This window comes from Colletotrichum aenigma (assembly GCF_013390185.1).
Source record: "Colletotrichum aenigma strain Cg56 chromosome Unknown KSG_Cg56_contig05, whole genome shotgun sequence".
Lineage (NCBI taxonomy): Eukaryota > Fungi > Ascomycota > Sordariomycetes > Glomerellales > Glomerellaceae > Colletotrichum > Colletotrichum aenigma.
Window position 1 is genome coordinate 3,920,070 of NW_023500911.1, and position 13,023 is coordinate 3,933,092.

The 13,023-nt window shown below is 57.2% G+C and overlaps 2 protein-coding genes across 2 annotated transcripts; both read right to left on the bottom strand.

The window, feature by feature from the left end:
- Positions 1 to 581: 581 nt before the first annotated feature.
- On the bottom strand, positions 582 to 2,472 carry CGCA056_v008694 (uncharacterized protein; the record flags this gene model as incomplete). The annotated part of the gene is made up of 2 exons (XM_037323941.1): positions 582 to 1,674; positions 1,724 to 2,472. 2 exons carry the CDS (start codon positions 2,470 to 2,472, stop codon positions 582 to 584), a joined length of 1,842 nt encoding a protein of 613 aa, XP_037178074.1.
- A 2,939-nt stretch (positions 2,473 to 5,411) lies between these two features.
- Positions 5,412 to 8,393, bottom strand: acrB (putative ubiquitination network signaling protein acrB; the record flags this gene model as incomplete). Its single annotated transcript, XM_037323942.1, has 1 exon — positions 5,412 to 8,393. The coding sequence occupies one exon, from the start codon at positions 8,391 to 8,393 to the stop codon at positions 5,412 to 5,414; it is 2,982 nt and encodes a 993-aa protein (XP_037178075.1).
- Positions 8,394 to 13,023: the final 4,630 nt, after the last annotated feature.

Sequence of the window (13,023 nt, forward strand, 5' to 3'; positions counted from 1 at the left end):
ACTCCTCGAGTGAAAACTTCATTGGAGAATCTGTATCTGAGACGTCAGATGGATGAAAAGCCAAAGCCAGAGGCCAGGATTTGGTGACTTACAGACCAGTATCTGGTAGCACAGAGGTAGGGGTCGTTAAGAATGCATTCCCGGAACATATTCGACTACCAAGGTCTCAGTTGCCCTGGAGAAATGTCTGGTTTAATCTGCTTGGCTTGCTTCTTACTTCAATCGATGTCCCAATCGCATTCCTCGGCGTTGACATCCTCGGCTGCTGCGCTCACCGTGACCTACATAATTAAGGCCACCCCATCGTATTTCTCAGTGATAGCCACCTTAGATCTGTCAAGGTTCTCCCCAGGGCTCAGAACATGGATGATGATCAATAGTTGTGCTGACATAAGATCGATCAAGATTGGAAAAGTTTAGCATTGAACCAATGCTCATCCGCGAGGACTTGTCCTCGCCTGAATTCGCGATGCAAGAATGAATTTCTTATCTTTGGTGTAATCATATCTGTCGTAACTCATAAAGGCATCCAATCTCGGATGAAAGCAATGGTATCACCTTTCAAAACGCCAAAGGCTTCCTCAGCCATGTCTCCCCGTGACAGCCCCGACAGCCAAAATCTCAATCCTTCCGGAGTACAGCTTCATGACATGGCAAACTGGGTCTCCCCAAATCATCCCCCTGAGCTCCTCATCCGTCACCGTCTGGGCCACGACGCCCTCATTCAACCTCTCCTCGACAGTCTTCCGATCCTTGATCCTCTCCCTCTTATCACCGCTCCTCAACACCACAATCCGACCCGGCGAACTCAGCGTGCAAGCCGGCAACTCCCACACAGGCTTCTTCGGCCTTCTCTCCTCCTTCACAACCGCACTGCTCTCCTTTCCCCTCAACGAGATCTTACTCGCCTTCGCCACAACCCCCCTCCCCTTCCTCTCCCTATCCCTCTCTCTATCCCGCTCCCTCTCCCTCTCCCTCTCCTCCCCACTCCTCTGCTTCCCCAAACTCGGCGCCGGCGACGCCAACAACTCCAACAACGACTTCACATACGCCTTATCCGCCCTCGCAATCGGATCCCCCTCGTTCACAAACGTCAAAAACAGACTCTTCCTCAGCTCAGCCCGCTCCGGCCTCTTCAGCGGCAACAAGCTCACCGGCGGCGTCCCAAACGTCACGCAATGCACCCTCTTAAAACACCCCGTCAGCACATTCAACTCGCTCTGCGCCGCCTTGCTCGTCGCCAGCATGTGCGCATACAGCAGGCTCGCCACCGCCCCGCCCGCCGAGTGCCCCGTGATCAGCAGCGAGTACCCGCTGCGCGCGGGGTCCTCCTCAAGCAGCTGGCGCAATCTCGCCGCGACGGGCTTGACCATGCGCCGCGCGACGGTCAGGAAGCCCGCGTGGCAGAAGTTGCCCGGGTCGTCGAGGAAGTTCGTGGGCGACGCGTGCGCCGTGTTGAGGTTGACGGCCCAGTCCATGAAGGTCGCGGAGCCGCGGATCGCGAAGACGATGGTGTTCATGTGGTCCATGGGCACGGACTTGATCACCATGGCCTTGGTGCCGTGCTTCCAGTCCGCGTTGACGTGGGTGTCGCGCTCGGCGCCCTTGGGGGTCTCGTAGACGCGCTCGGCGTATTGGGCGGCCATGCAGAGAAGCGGCCAGGTGGGCATGTATCTGGGATTGTTAGTGGACTCGTGTGGCTTTGTGAGGGAGGGGCGCTTACAGTCGGAGAGGCGGGAGGTTCAGGGGCAGCCTCGCGTTGGCGTACATGTCGACTTTAGAAAAGTAGCTCCCGCTCGCGACACTCTCCGCAACACCCTGCCCCTTCGAATGGCTCTCCTTCTTCTTCTTGCTGCTGCTGCTCGTCTTGCCGCCGCTTCTCTTGCCCTCGTACGGGACCATTTGCTGCTCGCTCGGGGCAGGCTGCTGCTGGTACGTAAACAGCGCCTTCTCATGTCCGGAGAGCTTGCCCCCGTCAATCATGGTCATGACGTCGTTGAAGCACCCGGCGATCTGGTCGACGCACGCCGCGGTGGAGTTGATCAGCTGCGTCGCGTGCGGGTGGAAGTTCGGCTCGTCGAAGAACTGCGGCGAGGTGAAGTCCTTGGCGATGGTCGCCACGGAGCCGGTGAACTTGTCGAGGCCGGCGGGGCATGATGAGGGTACGGTCGAGCCCGGGCGCGGCGGGGCCGGCAGGGCGAGCGGTGCGGAAGATGGCGGCGTGATGTAGTAGTGCTGGTTGACCACGATGGGCCGCTGGTACTGCCGGTTTGGGGGGTGGCGGATGGGTTGTTGATGTTGAGGGTGTTGGACGGGGTACTGTTGGTTCGGGTATGGTGGTGGTGGGTGCCAGTATTGAGGCGTCTGTGTGGTTGAAGTCGCATACCGTGAAGGCGGCGGCGGCGGCGGGTGGTTCACCGGGACCGGGGCCGGCTCGGCCTTGCGGATCTTTTTGCGGTCGAAGAAGCCCATCTTCGGTTACATGGAATGTGTCAACGTTTCCCGTCAACGAAGATGAATCTTGGCATAAAACCCAAGCTTTCAACTCAAAACTCTCCGAGGGGAGCGTTGCCTATTTGTTTCCTTCGAGAACAAGCTTCTAGACGCCAAGAAAGCACACCCTCAGCAGACCGCTTGTCCAAAGGGACCGACAAGGCGGCGTAAATAAGGCAAACCCGCCCTTCTGTCCTTGTGTCTCGTGCCTCGGTCTTGCGTGCCAAAAGCGCAGACCAGGCCAAGGCAGAACCAGCAAACTCCCCGTCGGCCTCTCAGAAGCAAAGACCAGACGAAAAGCTCGCTCGGCGCAGCTGACTTGTCATCCAAGGCCAGCTGAAAGGGCGCAAATGCAAGGTGCAAAACCCGAAACGTCCGCCTCGTGGGAGAGCACAAGCCAAAAAAGTAGAATGTCGTCGCTGCTGGTCCGTTACACGGAAATAGAATCCACCTGGACTGCGCCTTCCACCTCCGGACGATTCGGTGAGCGGCGTTCGGTAAGAGCAGCTTGTAGACGCAAGGCCCGGTGCCGGGATGAATGCTGTTGCGGTCGGTATGCGAGAACCGGCGCGCGGGATGGGAACGTCTGGCGATCTGCCGCTGGGGCGAAGACTCCGCAATCGAGGCTCAGCTTGTATGCGAAGAGGATGCTCGAAAGGGGGAGAATCCGAATCATTCACCCCTTGAGAGGACCCGGAAAGGGGGGCAACAGCTGAATATTTCTACACAGAGCGGGAGGCAACGAGAGAAGGCCGACGATGCGGTGCCTACACGCGAAAACAGGCGTCATGTGTCGTCTTTAAAAGACAACAACTGCACACTCACCCCCTGGCGGCACCTAGCCTCTCTGCCCATGCACAACAAGCCGACCAAGACGCTTTCTGCTCAATGGACCGATGTATCATTCCGCCGTGAATTTAGGTACTCAAGAAAACGCTACCAATGGCCCCAAAAGAATGCTTAAAAAACAGAGACGGCTCCAGCGCGCTGCACCTCCCCCGTTGACCCCCCGCCTCCGTCTCCCATTCGCCGAGCTAAGCCCCGCCCCGTGAGTGGTTGACCCCCTCTTCCAGCGTTCTGGCGCAGGGACCGCTGGGACCCGCGCAGCTCATAGGGTGGTGGTGGTGGTGGTGGTGGTGGTGGTGCTGCTGCTGCTGGACTCCCTGCGCGTAGCCGAGACGCCGGTCAAGCAGCAGCACCGGCCGCGGTAGACTCTCTATTGGCGAATGCATGTGCCTTTTTGCTTCTCTTTCAGTGTAGACAAATCATTCTTAACATAGGTATCTCATGCATAACTGCAATGTACATCTATGCACTGAACTCCCACAGCCTGCCTATGACCTTACCTCCAATATCCATCTCTTATCCGTACTCGCTCTCCAAGTGGAACACGATCCCAACCAACCACCCCCATCACCATAAAACTCAATCAATCAAAACATCACCCCATATGCGCGTAGCCGCCGAGAACCGACGCTAGCGCTGCTCTAGATCCATCCATCCTCCTCCTCCGTGCCTGGCCTGCCTCTACCGCCCGCCCCCTGTGCTCCCGTTGGACTATTGTTTTTTCATTCTCGTGTCCCCAGGCGTTCACATGCTCTGGAAGCCTGCAGATTTGAAGCAGTTTGTTTCGACACTGGACAGATGACCCCGCTCTCTAGACTACAGTGAGTCAACACTTGCAGATGCGAAAAGAGCAGACGCCAACCACGGCCCTTACCCCTCCCTACCTATCGTGAGATCCATCCTCACCTCCATGATTCGCCTTCAAACCGCAAACACCCCGCCTCGACTCGCCTTGCTGCACGAAAACTTGGAAAGAGTGCAGATAAAACGAAAAACAGAACGTTCCACTTCCAACCACCCACAGGACTCGGGGAAAGACAAGGACAGTACCAAACACCCCGGTCCAGGCAGAAGACTTCCTCGTGAAAATGCCTCTGCCGAAGAACAGAACGTCTCCCGCTTCACCTCACACAGATCTACAGAAGCACAATCACTCAAAATCTAGGCGGTATCTTCACCGCTTCATCTTAACGTGACAAAATATGCCTACAAGCCATTATCCGCGTCATTCTCTGGGCATGTGTAAAAACAAATGTCCCATCCCACCGCAGACACAAATTCAACGTCCCTAAAAAACTATCGCAGCAACGTCTCGCCCATCAAATCGTGGCCTGTCCTGTGTAACCCTTCCGCCAGCCGTGGCATGAACCACGGGAACGTACACCATCTACCCCCGCCCATCCTATCGCTATCGCATCTTTCCAAGTACGAGATTGCCTACTTTTCAATGAGACAATTCATCTCAACAGCGACATGAGGCCTAGACTTTCCGCTTCTCTCCCTCGTCTCTCAGTAACAACATCGTGATAAACAGAAGACACAATCAATCCCACAAAAAAGATGACCCATCCCACGTGAACCATGAATCTTCTGTGTTTAAACTCTGCATCTACAGCCAGCTTGATCCGCACCTGCAGCGCGCCAACTCAAAACCCGGCACCGCCGCCGCCGCCAAATCCAACTGCCGGGACCATGCCGGAGCCAAGCCTCTGACTTGAGACGAACCGACAAAAAAAAGGACACGAGGGGTGCGCACCCTATCCGCGACGACGCACCCCGGCTCCTTTTCGGGGGACTTGGAGCCGAGCAGCGCGTCGGAGGCTTGCACAATGCCGTCTTCACGACGTTTTGACCTACCGCACTCGAACTGTGTCTGCAATGTAGAACGGATATAGTCGCGGTGGAATAGACATCACGGCAATTGACACAAGAGTCTAAACAATGCAACACTTTTCATTATGAGAAATCGCTACCGACATCCCGTCGAGCTGACGAAATATCCAGCACGCCACGTCCCAAGCCGAGAAAGCTAGACTACCTAAAAACAGAAACAGACAGACACTTTGCACATCTCAAATCGGACTCGCCGGATCCCGCAAGCTTCCGCTGCCGCTCCCGCTGTGAACACTACTGCCGCCGGAGCCTGCGCCGTCGCTGCGCTGGCGCCGAGCGAACGCAAAGGATACGGGCGTTTGGTGCACCGTGTGCCCGTGCGCCGGCGTGTTGTTAAGCGAGAGGAACTCGTCGCCGTCGCTGGACTGCGTAAACCCGGAGACGTCACTAAGCATCGATGAGGAACGGCCTCTAGCCTTGAGAGACACCGTGCTCTGATGCGCCGGCGGGAATCCCCAGACAGCAGACGCCGTCGTCGCGGGCAGCGGAAGCGTCGAGCCAGGGGCAGTCGTCGCTGCGGTGGGCCACATGGATGCTGCCGGGACCGTGAACTGCGACGCCCCGGCGGGAGAGGGGGTCCAGGAAGGCGCGGCAGGGTTGTACAAGGTAGACGGAAGCTGGGCTGGCTGACGCTCGACAAGATCGAAAGGCATGGTCGCGGCGGTGGCGTTGTTAACGTACTCGTGGATCTGCTGAAGACCCGCCAACAGCGCGTTGACGTCGTTCTGCTTGTTCATGTTGGCCGACCGCAGTGTTTCGATGCTGCCGAGGAAGTTGTTCTCAATCTTGGAACTGTCCGCCTGCCAGGCGGCGCGCGCTTGGCGTCTTCGCTCGGCCTCGTCCAGACCACGGTTGTTGGCGTCAGTAATACGGCCCAGTTCGTTGTCCACCTTGGCGATGCGTGCCGCGATCTTGTTCCGCTTCGTCTGCATGGCGGCTTGCTCATCTTCCTTGACCTTCACAGTCTTGGCGATGCCGGCCTTGTAGTCCTTAAACTCTTTGGATGCGGTGTCAAAGACGGCCTTCTCGGCGGTCCATTCCTTCTCCGTCTGTCTCTTGCGCTCGTAGAGTCCATCGGGTGCTTTCTCAAACGCCTTGAGCTCTGCGTCGAGCTGGGCCGTCTCCTTCTCGGACTGAGCTTTCGTGGTCTCCTGCTGGATGATCTTCTGCCTGTGCTTGTCGTCGTTGCTGCCTGCCGTCTGAATCATGTTGTCGAGCTTGTCATTCTCCTTCTTGAGCGACGTAGTCTTGCTCTTCCACTCCTTGCGCAGCGCCTTGAGCCTGGACTTCTCCTCCGCCAACCGGTCGTTGTTGGCTTTGATGGTGCTCTTCAGCGTCGTCGCCGGCGAGTCGGGGCGGAGGGATTGAGGCGTGCTCACGGGCGGGTTGACGGACCCTTCCTGGTCTTTGTTGGGCGCAAAGGAGGTCCGGATACTCGTGGAAAAGATGACTCTGTTCGTGTGGGTGTCAACAAACTCGCAGACATACTTGGACAGCGGCCGCAGCCCATAGATGTCCCCGCACCAGCGATGGTGGCCGAGGTGCTCATCTTGAGCTTCGTCCTGGATACGGTAAATGCGTGTTGGCTGCCAAAAGGCATTGTTGACCCGGACGTAAAAAGGCTTTGACGTGTCGACGCCCGCTGGTCGCGCAAGATGTCCGTTTCCGGCAGTAGGGCTATCGGGGAAATGGCTGGTGTTGAAGCATACTTCGTCGTGCCCGATGTAGGATATCCAAATCTGTTCGGCTTGACTGTCGAATGGGGCGTTCCCCAGGTTATGAATGTCGGTAGCGTTTGAGCCGGCTGACTCAGAAGTCGCGTGTGATAACTCGTACTCCTTAACCATGACAATTTTGGTGCTCGCCAGAGCCGCCCATAGCGGCTGCTGGAGACGCACCTGTGTGCTTTGTTTTCGCTTCTTTTTTGTAGATGATACTGCTGCATTTTGTTGGAAGGTCGCATCGCTGTCGGGCGTAGCAAATCCGTTCTCCGTCGCTGTGTCGGTAGCGTACGACTTGCCGGCTTCGGGATCTGTTATGCTGTGGGCTGACGCGCTCCCTTTTTCTCGTCTCAAATACCACTCTCTAATATACCGGACTATACCCTGCGTCAAAATATGTATGGCGAGGATGCTCTTGATCCACCCATGCGGCCCCCTCTTATCGAAGCCGCGGGTGAAGGATTCTAACGGATCGTCGGAATCGGGAGAGAATCGCCAGTTTGCAGGGAGAAACTTTGTAGCTCGAGACCAGTGGAACCTGGAGCCGCGGAGAAGATGAGACCCTATGACCAGAAGAAAGCAGCTAGTGACACTCCGAGATGCGCCTTCCCTGGTGTTGGATCCGCCACCGAGCGTGGCGGCGATGACGGGCTTCGCAAAGTCGAGGATGGCAAGCTGCATGGGCGGCCACAGAAAGAGCCACACCAGCAATATGAAGACATCCATGCAAAGCACCGTAACCAGGGAAGGCATGGTCGAGTTGTAGTCAAAGATCTCGGCCAGGTTGATGTTCATTCCAGAGCTAGTGGTAACGGGCGGGACAAAGGTGAGAAAGGTAAAGACCATGTAGATACCGGAGAGGGCGACGGGAGGGACCTGCATCAGGAGAATGAGAATGGCGAGGGTGTCGTAGAGGGGGAGAGCTCTCAGGACGGTGGCGGCGAACTCGATAGGGCCGCCTGGATCGCGGTGGACGTCGGCATTCTTGGTGGCGTTAACATCGATCTGGCGGTGGTTCGTATCGACGGCGCCGTTGCCCATGTTGGAAGCGAGAGACTCAGAGGAGGACGTCTCGGAGCAGCCGCCTAGCGAGCCTCGCCTGGCAGATGCGTCGCCGTTGCGGTGGTCGGGAGGCATGGTATCGATCGTGGCACCGGGGGCCGGGTTCTTGAGATGTCCGTTGGAGGAGCCGTTGGGCAGGGGCGATGGGAGAGCCGAGGCAGCTGCATTCTGGTCTGGCGGCAGACGGGAGTTGGAAGCAGAGGTCGAGGTCGAGGCAGAGGCAGAAACAGAAGCAGAAGGGTTCGGGTCGAGGTTCGGCTGACTCTTCTTGTTGGAGACTCGTTTGGCGGGGCCTACAAGACCATTTTCGTGCCTGGTGTCGCGTTGGTTGGCGGCGGCGCCTTGCTGTCGCTTCGCAGAACTCGAAGCACGAGGCATGCGCAGCGCCTTGTTCTGCTGTGGACCGACCCGGGAGCCTGGAGAGGCAGGTCGGGAGGGCCAGCAGCACGACTTGGACTGGTCTGGATGCTGGAGCGATCTCGTGTCCCGTCTCGAGGGCGACCGGGAGAACAGCGGCTGTTGAGAAACTATGCACTCGACGCAAAGGTGAGGGCAGAGCCGCAGAGTGTCCGGAAGGGTCCGTGGGGCCTCATGCGTCGTTGAGTTACGGTTGTGTAGGTTTCTAAGGGATACCGAGGGAGTGGTGATGTTGTGGAATTGGGTGGTGGTTTTTTTTCCGGTCCTGAGACGGAGAAGAGAGCGTGGTTGGTGGTGTTGGTGGTGGTGGTGGTGGGAAGGCGACAAGGTGGGTGGATAGGCAAGGCGAAGTTTAAGCCAAAAGGTAAGAATTTGGGGGTGCAATTATTACGCGGGAAGGGAAGGGTTCGGCAGGTGGGCAGGCTTGGGGGGGGAGCAGCTAACGAAATTGTTAACAGCGTCTGGGAGGTGCACTGCCGGGCGTGTATGGGGCGGCAAAGGTTCGGGTAAGAGCCGAGCCGAAAGTGAGCTGGCGAATTGAGGATCGAATGAATCGAATCGAAATAGGAGTTCGTATGAGGGGAGCAAGGCAAGAGGGGCGAGAGAGGGGGGGGGAAATAGCTGAGTGAGCAGGCAGAAGAGACGGAGAGCTGAAAGAATGGAATTTGCAGCTGTGTGTGCTGTAGGTAAGGTATTGTGTATGTGTTTGTGTGTATGCAGGCGTACCTAAGTATGCAGCGTGCAGTGTCAGATGCAAAGTTCAGACAGTCAGCACCCAGCAATAGCAGCAGCAGCAGCAAGAACAGCTAACGGCGGTCTGTCTGGCAGTGGCAGCAGGAGCACACTGTCAAGTCAGAGTCAGTGTCAAATGACAGCGCCTTAATTTTTGGGTTTCTTCTTTTTTTTCCCCCCCTTCTTCTCTTTTTTCTATTTGGCCGTCTCGGGACATTGAAAGGTGGGAGTGGAAGGCGCCTCGCTTCAAGTTTATTCAAAAAAAGGACGTGGGAACAGGACCAGAGCAGGGATGACGGATGGTGCGGGAGCCGCCCCCTCGCACTGTCTGGCCTTGGCCCGTGGTACGTACTGCGTTAGCGTCTTTCTTTTTCCTCCTGACGAGGGCAACGAGTGGACTGCAGAGTGTGGATTGTGGGGGGCAGCTGAGTCTCGGGTCGCACCATTGGTCCAGCTGTCTCCTGAGCGTTCCGCCCCTCCTTCTTCTCCTTCCCCCGATCAGAATCAGCAATCAGGATCAGGATCTCGGATCTTCGACCTGGCAGGTACTTTTGACTCGGCCAAACTATGCCTAGCTCAAGGGGCAATTTCGTCCGACAAGCTTGTACCTTGGGGTACCCCCGACCGAGGCAGCCGCCAACGCCCATGCAGCACGCCGCGCTAGACACTGAGCGACGATACGCGGAAGGTGGCCACTGGTTAGGATTACCTTGGACAATACATAGTAGCCAGTGGACATTGGGCTTTGGATCATGTCCAGTCAAACCAGACCAGACGTAGGGACTTTGGTGCTGAGTTGGCAGCTGACGAGCTTCCAATCAATCTTTTGAAATCAACAATCCAACTCAGCCCTCCCCTCTTCGTCTCTTCCTAGGCCTGCTGCGGTGGTGCAGCAGCGCATTGCATGCATCTGCTCCAGGCCCTGGCAAAAGATGGACCCAGACGGAACGGAAAACGCGCAAGCAAGCAAGTGATCCTGCATCGGTATCCGTCCTTGGCCTGGCTGTCCGTCCCGTACGAGCAGCCCGTACCATAATGGACGAATCACGCACCTCAGCTTGGTCTGCAGGCCGTAGGGCAGACAGGGCGCTGGGCGGTAGAGTATCCGCAGCCGCCCTGAAGCGCGGCAACAGAGTAAAAATAGCAGTCAGTTACTGTTGTTGGAACTCAAGCAGAGGGCAGAGGCTGAGTTGCGAGTTTCCATTGTCAGAGTAAAAGAGTTTGAGCAAGTCAAAAGACTCTGCCCAGGTCCCTACCTATGCACCTCACACAATTTGACTGACAACGGTAACTCAATTGGCTTCCACGTTGCAAATGGCTCCTGCACCCAAATCGCTGCTTGTGCCTGCCTTCAAAGGGCAACCACGGCCACCGGCCATGCTCCTGCCAGAAGGCGCATGCAAGATAACTTCTTGCCTTGCACCTGTCTCTTACTTCCTGCCTCCTAGCTGCAGAGGTCCTTCCTCGCATACAACTGACATTTTCATCAATCATGGGAGTCCTCATCGACACTCTTTTTCTTCAACACCTTCGTCCTGCCAACCAACAATTCATCAGAGACCCAACCACCACCCAAGAAAAATGTCAGGTCTTGCACAGGACACCCCCGTCGACGTTCTCTTCCCTCTTTCGTCCCTAGTTCGGCCCCGTCGTCTTTTCTTCTCGTCTTGTTCGCGGCTTCCATCTCCCATCCATGCTGTCAATCCTCCGCAGCATCCATCATCGTTGTTCATTGCTCGCATGACGACCCTGCCCACCGCAGAGAAGAGACGGCACCGCCTCCAATCACCTTGAGTGCCCGCCGCAACCATGTTTTTGGTCTGTCGGCTTGCCCTACCGAAGCCTTCACCGCACAGTATCCCCGAGTCAGCTTTCTTGCTCTCATCCCGGCCGTGCCAACCGCAGTTCAGGGTAATACCGACGCATGTTAGCCCTCTGGTCTCGCTAACCATCAATCAAGGATAACCAGGACGAAGTACCAAGGACGAGAGCACCAAGTGCGCTGTACCAAGCGCTTCCATGACACTGCACATGAACACAACCACATATCAAGGTCTACCAACTACCGTCACCGCCAACTACCGTTGCTTGCCGTATCCAGCAGGAGACCAGCCCATCGTCGTCATTGCACATGTCGAGCCAACTCTATCCGTACCCTCGCCCTTGGCTGCACCTCCTTGTCAGCGCGCGACTGGGCTCTCCCCGCCTCCATCTGCCCATCGCAGACCCCGCGCCATCCAGATTTGCTTATCAGAAAAGGAAAAAAGAGACACGAGGGCACTCCATCGACAGCCATCGCCTGTCCGCCGTGCCCGAGTCTTTGCGGTGAACTGTCGGTTCCCAATTGCTCCCCCAGCCGCAGGACGACGATCAGCAATGCAGCTCCACACCACTCAATGTGCAATGCACTCGCCCGTCTCGTCCACTCACTCGTACCGTGCCGTGCAGCAGCAAGCTTCCTCACCGGCGGAAGATCAATTCGCCCCAAAAGTACAGTGCTTCCACTCGCCGTCGTCGGCTTCCCCCCTTTAAGCAGCACCCGCCATCGGTCCTTGCACGCACCTGTAATCACTGTGCGTGCTTCGCACTGCGACTGCATCTGCGTCTGCATCTGCGTCTGCATCTGCGTCTGCATCTGCGTCTGCATCTGCGTCTGCATCTGCGTCTGCATCTGCGTCTGCATCTGCGTCTGCATCTGCGTCTGCATCTGCTTCCGACGCTCGGTGACTCGCCGTCCCAGATCAACATCGTGAGGCCGACCACCGGGGCCGCGCCAAACGCCATCGGCGAGGTACGAGGCACGCATCGTGGAGACGAAACCAAGAAACCTGGCAAAACGGGTGCCATGACCCCTTGAGCGCCTCGCACAGTGGAAAGCATGATGAGCATTGGCGGCGACGCATGGCCACTAGCGGCTTACCCGCGACTTTTGTTCGTCCGCCGCTAGCTAGCCTGGCCCTCGCTACAGTGCAACCGAACACCACGGCCCAGTCTCTAGTCCCAGGGCCAGAGACATTTCTGCTGGTCGTGTTCCAAGCAAGTCGCGGTTGCCATCACGCCGTCCGACATGCGAACTAGGTGGACAGGATGGGAGCATCGTCGGTGGAGCTGGACCTCAACTGTGACAAGCCGGCGGCGGCAGACGACTGACATTCGAATGCGCAATGCGCACTCGTCTCGTCCTGTCTCGTGGTTGACAACGCACCATCACACACGCAAGACGCAATGCTGCTACTACTGCACCTGCTGCCTCCCACCCGTGCCCCTCGCCCTATCAACAATGACGATAGGCTTGGGGGTTTAATTTCCTGCGTCGATCTTGGACCAGGACAGGAATGCCGCTTGCATGCCTCTCTGCACTCTGCATCTGTTGCGGCGGCACCCACCACCCACAGCAACTCATGGCGGTCCAGACGACGAGCGATGAACCGGATGAGCCCTGCAGTTGCACACGCTGTGCTGTCTGGCCTGTCGTCGAGAGATCCGCATGGCTGTTTTCGACCCGTCGCAGGCCCTAGACAAAGACCGTCGTCGCCCTTGTCTTTGTCAAACCTTCTGCCAGTGGCGTTGGTCTCCTTTGATTCGAAACATAACAAACCATTTCTGGAAAAATGCAAGACAGCGCTGCTCCTCTCCTTCTCAGGCCTCCGAACGAGCCGGCGAGACATCGAACGGATGCCGGTTGCTGACCGCTCCCGACGCTTCGCCCGCAGCCAACCAACATTACCCTTACCTTCTTGCAAGCCAACGGAACTCGCGGGGCAGTCGAGATTGGATCGAACGGAGAATCTCACACGCGGTGCTCGACCTCGGCGTAGTGTACGGTGCCAGCAGCATTGCTTGCAGGGTCAAGCTTTTT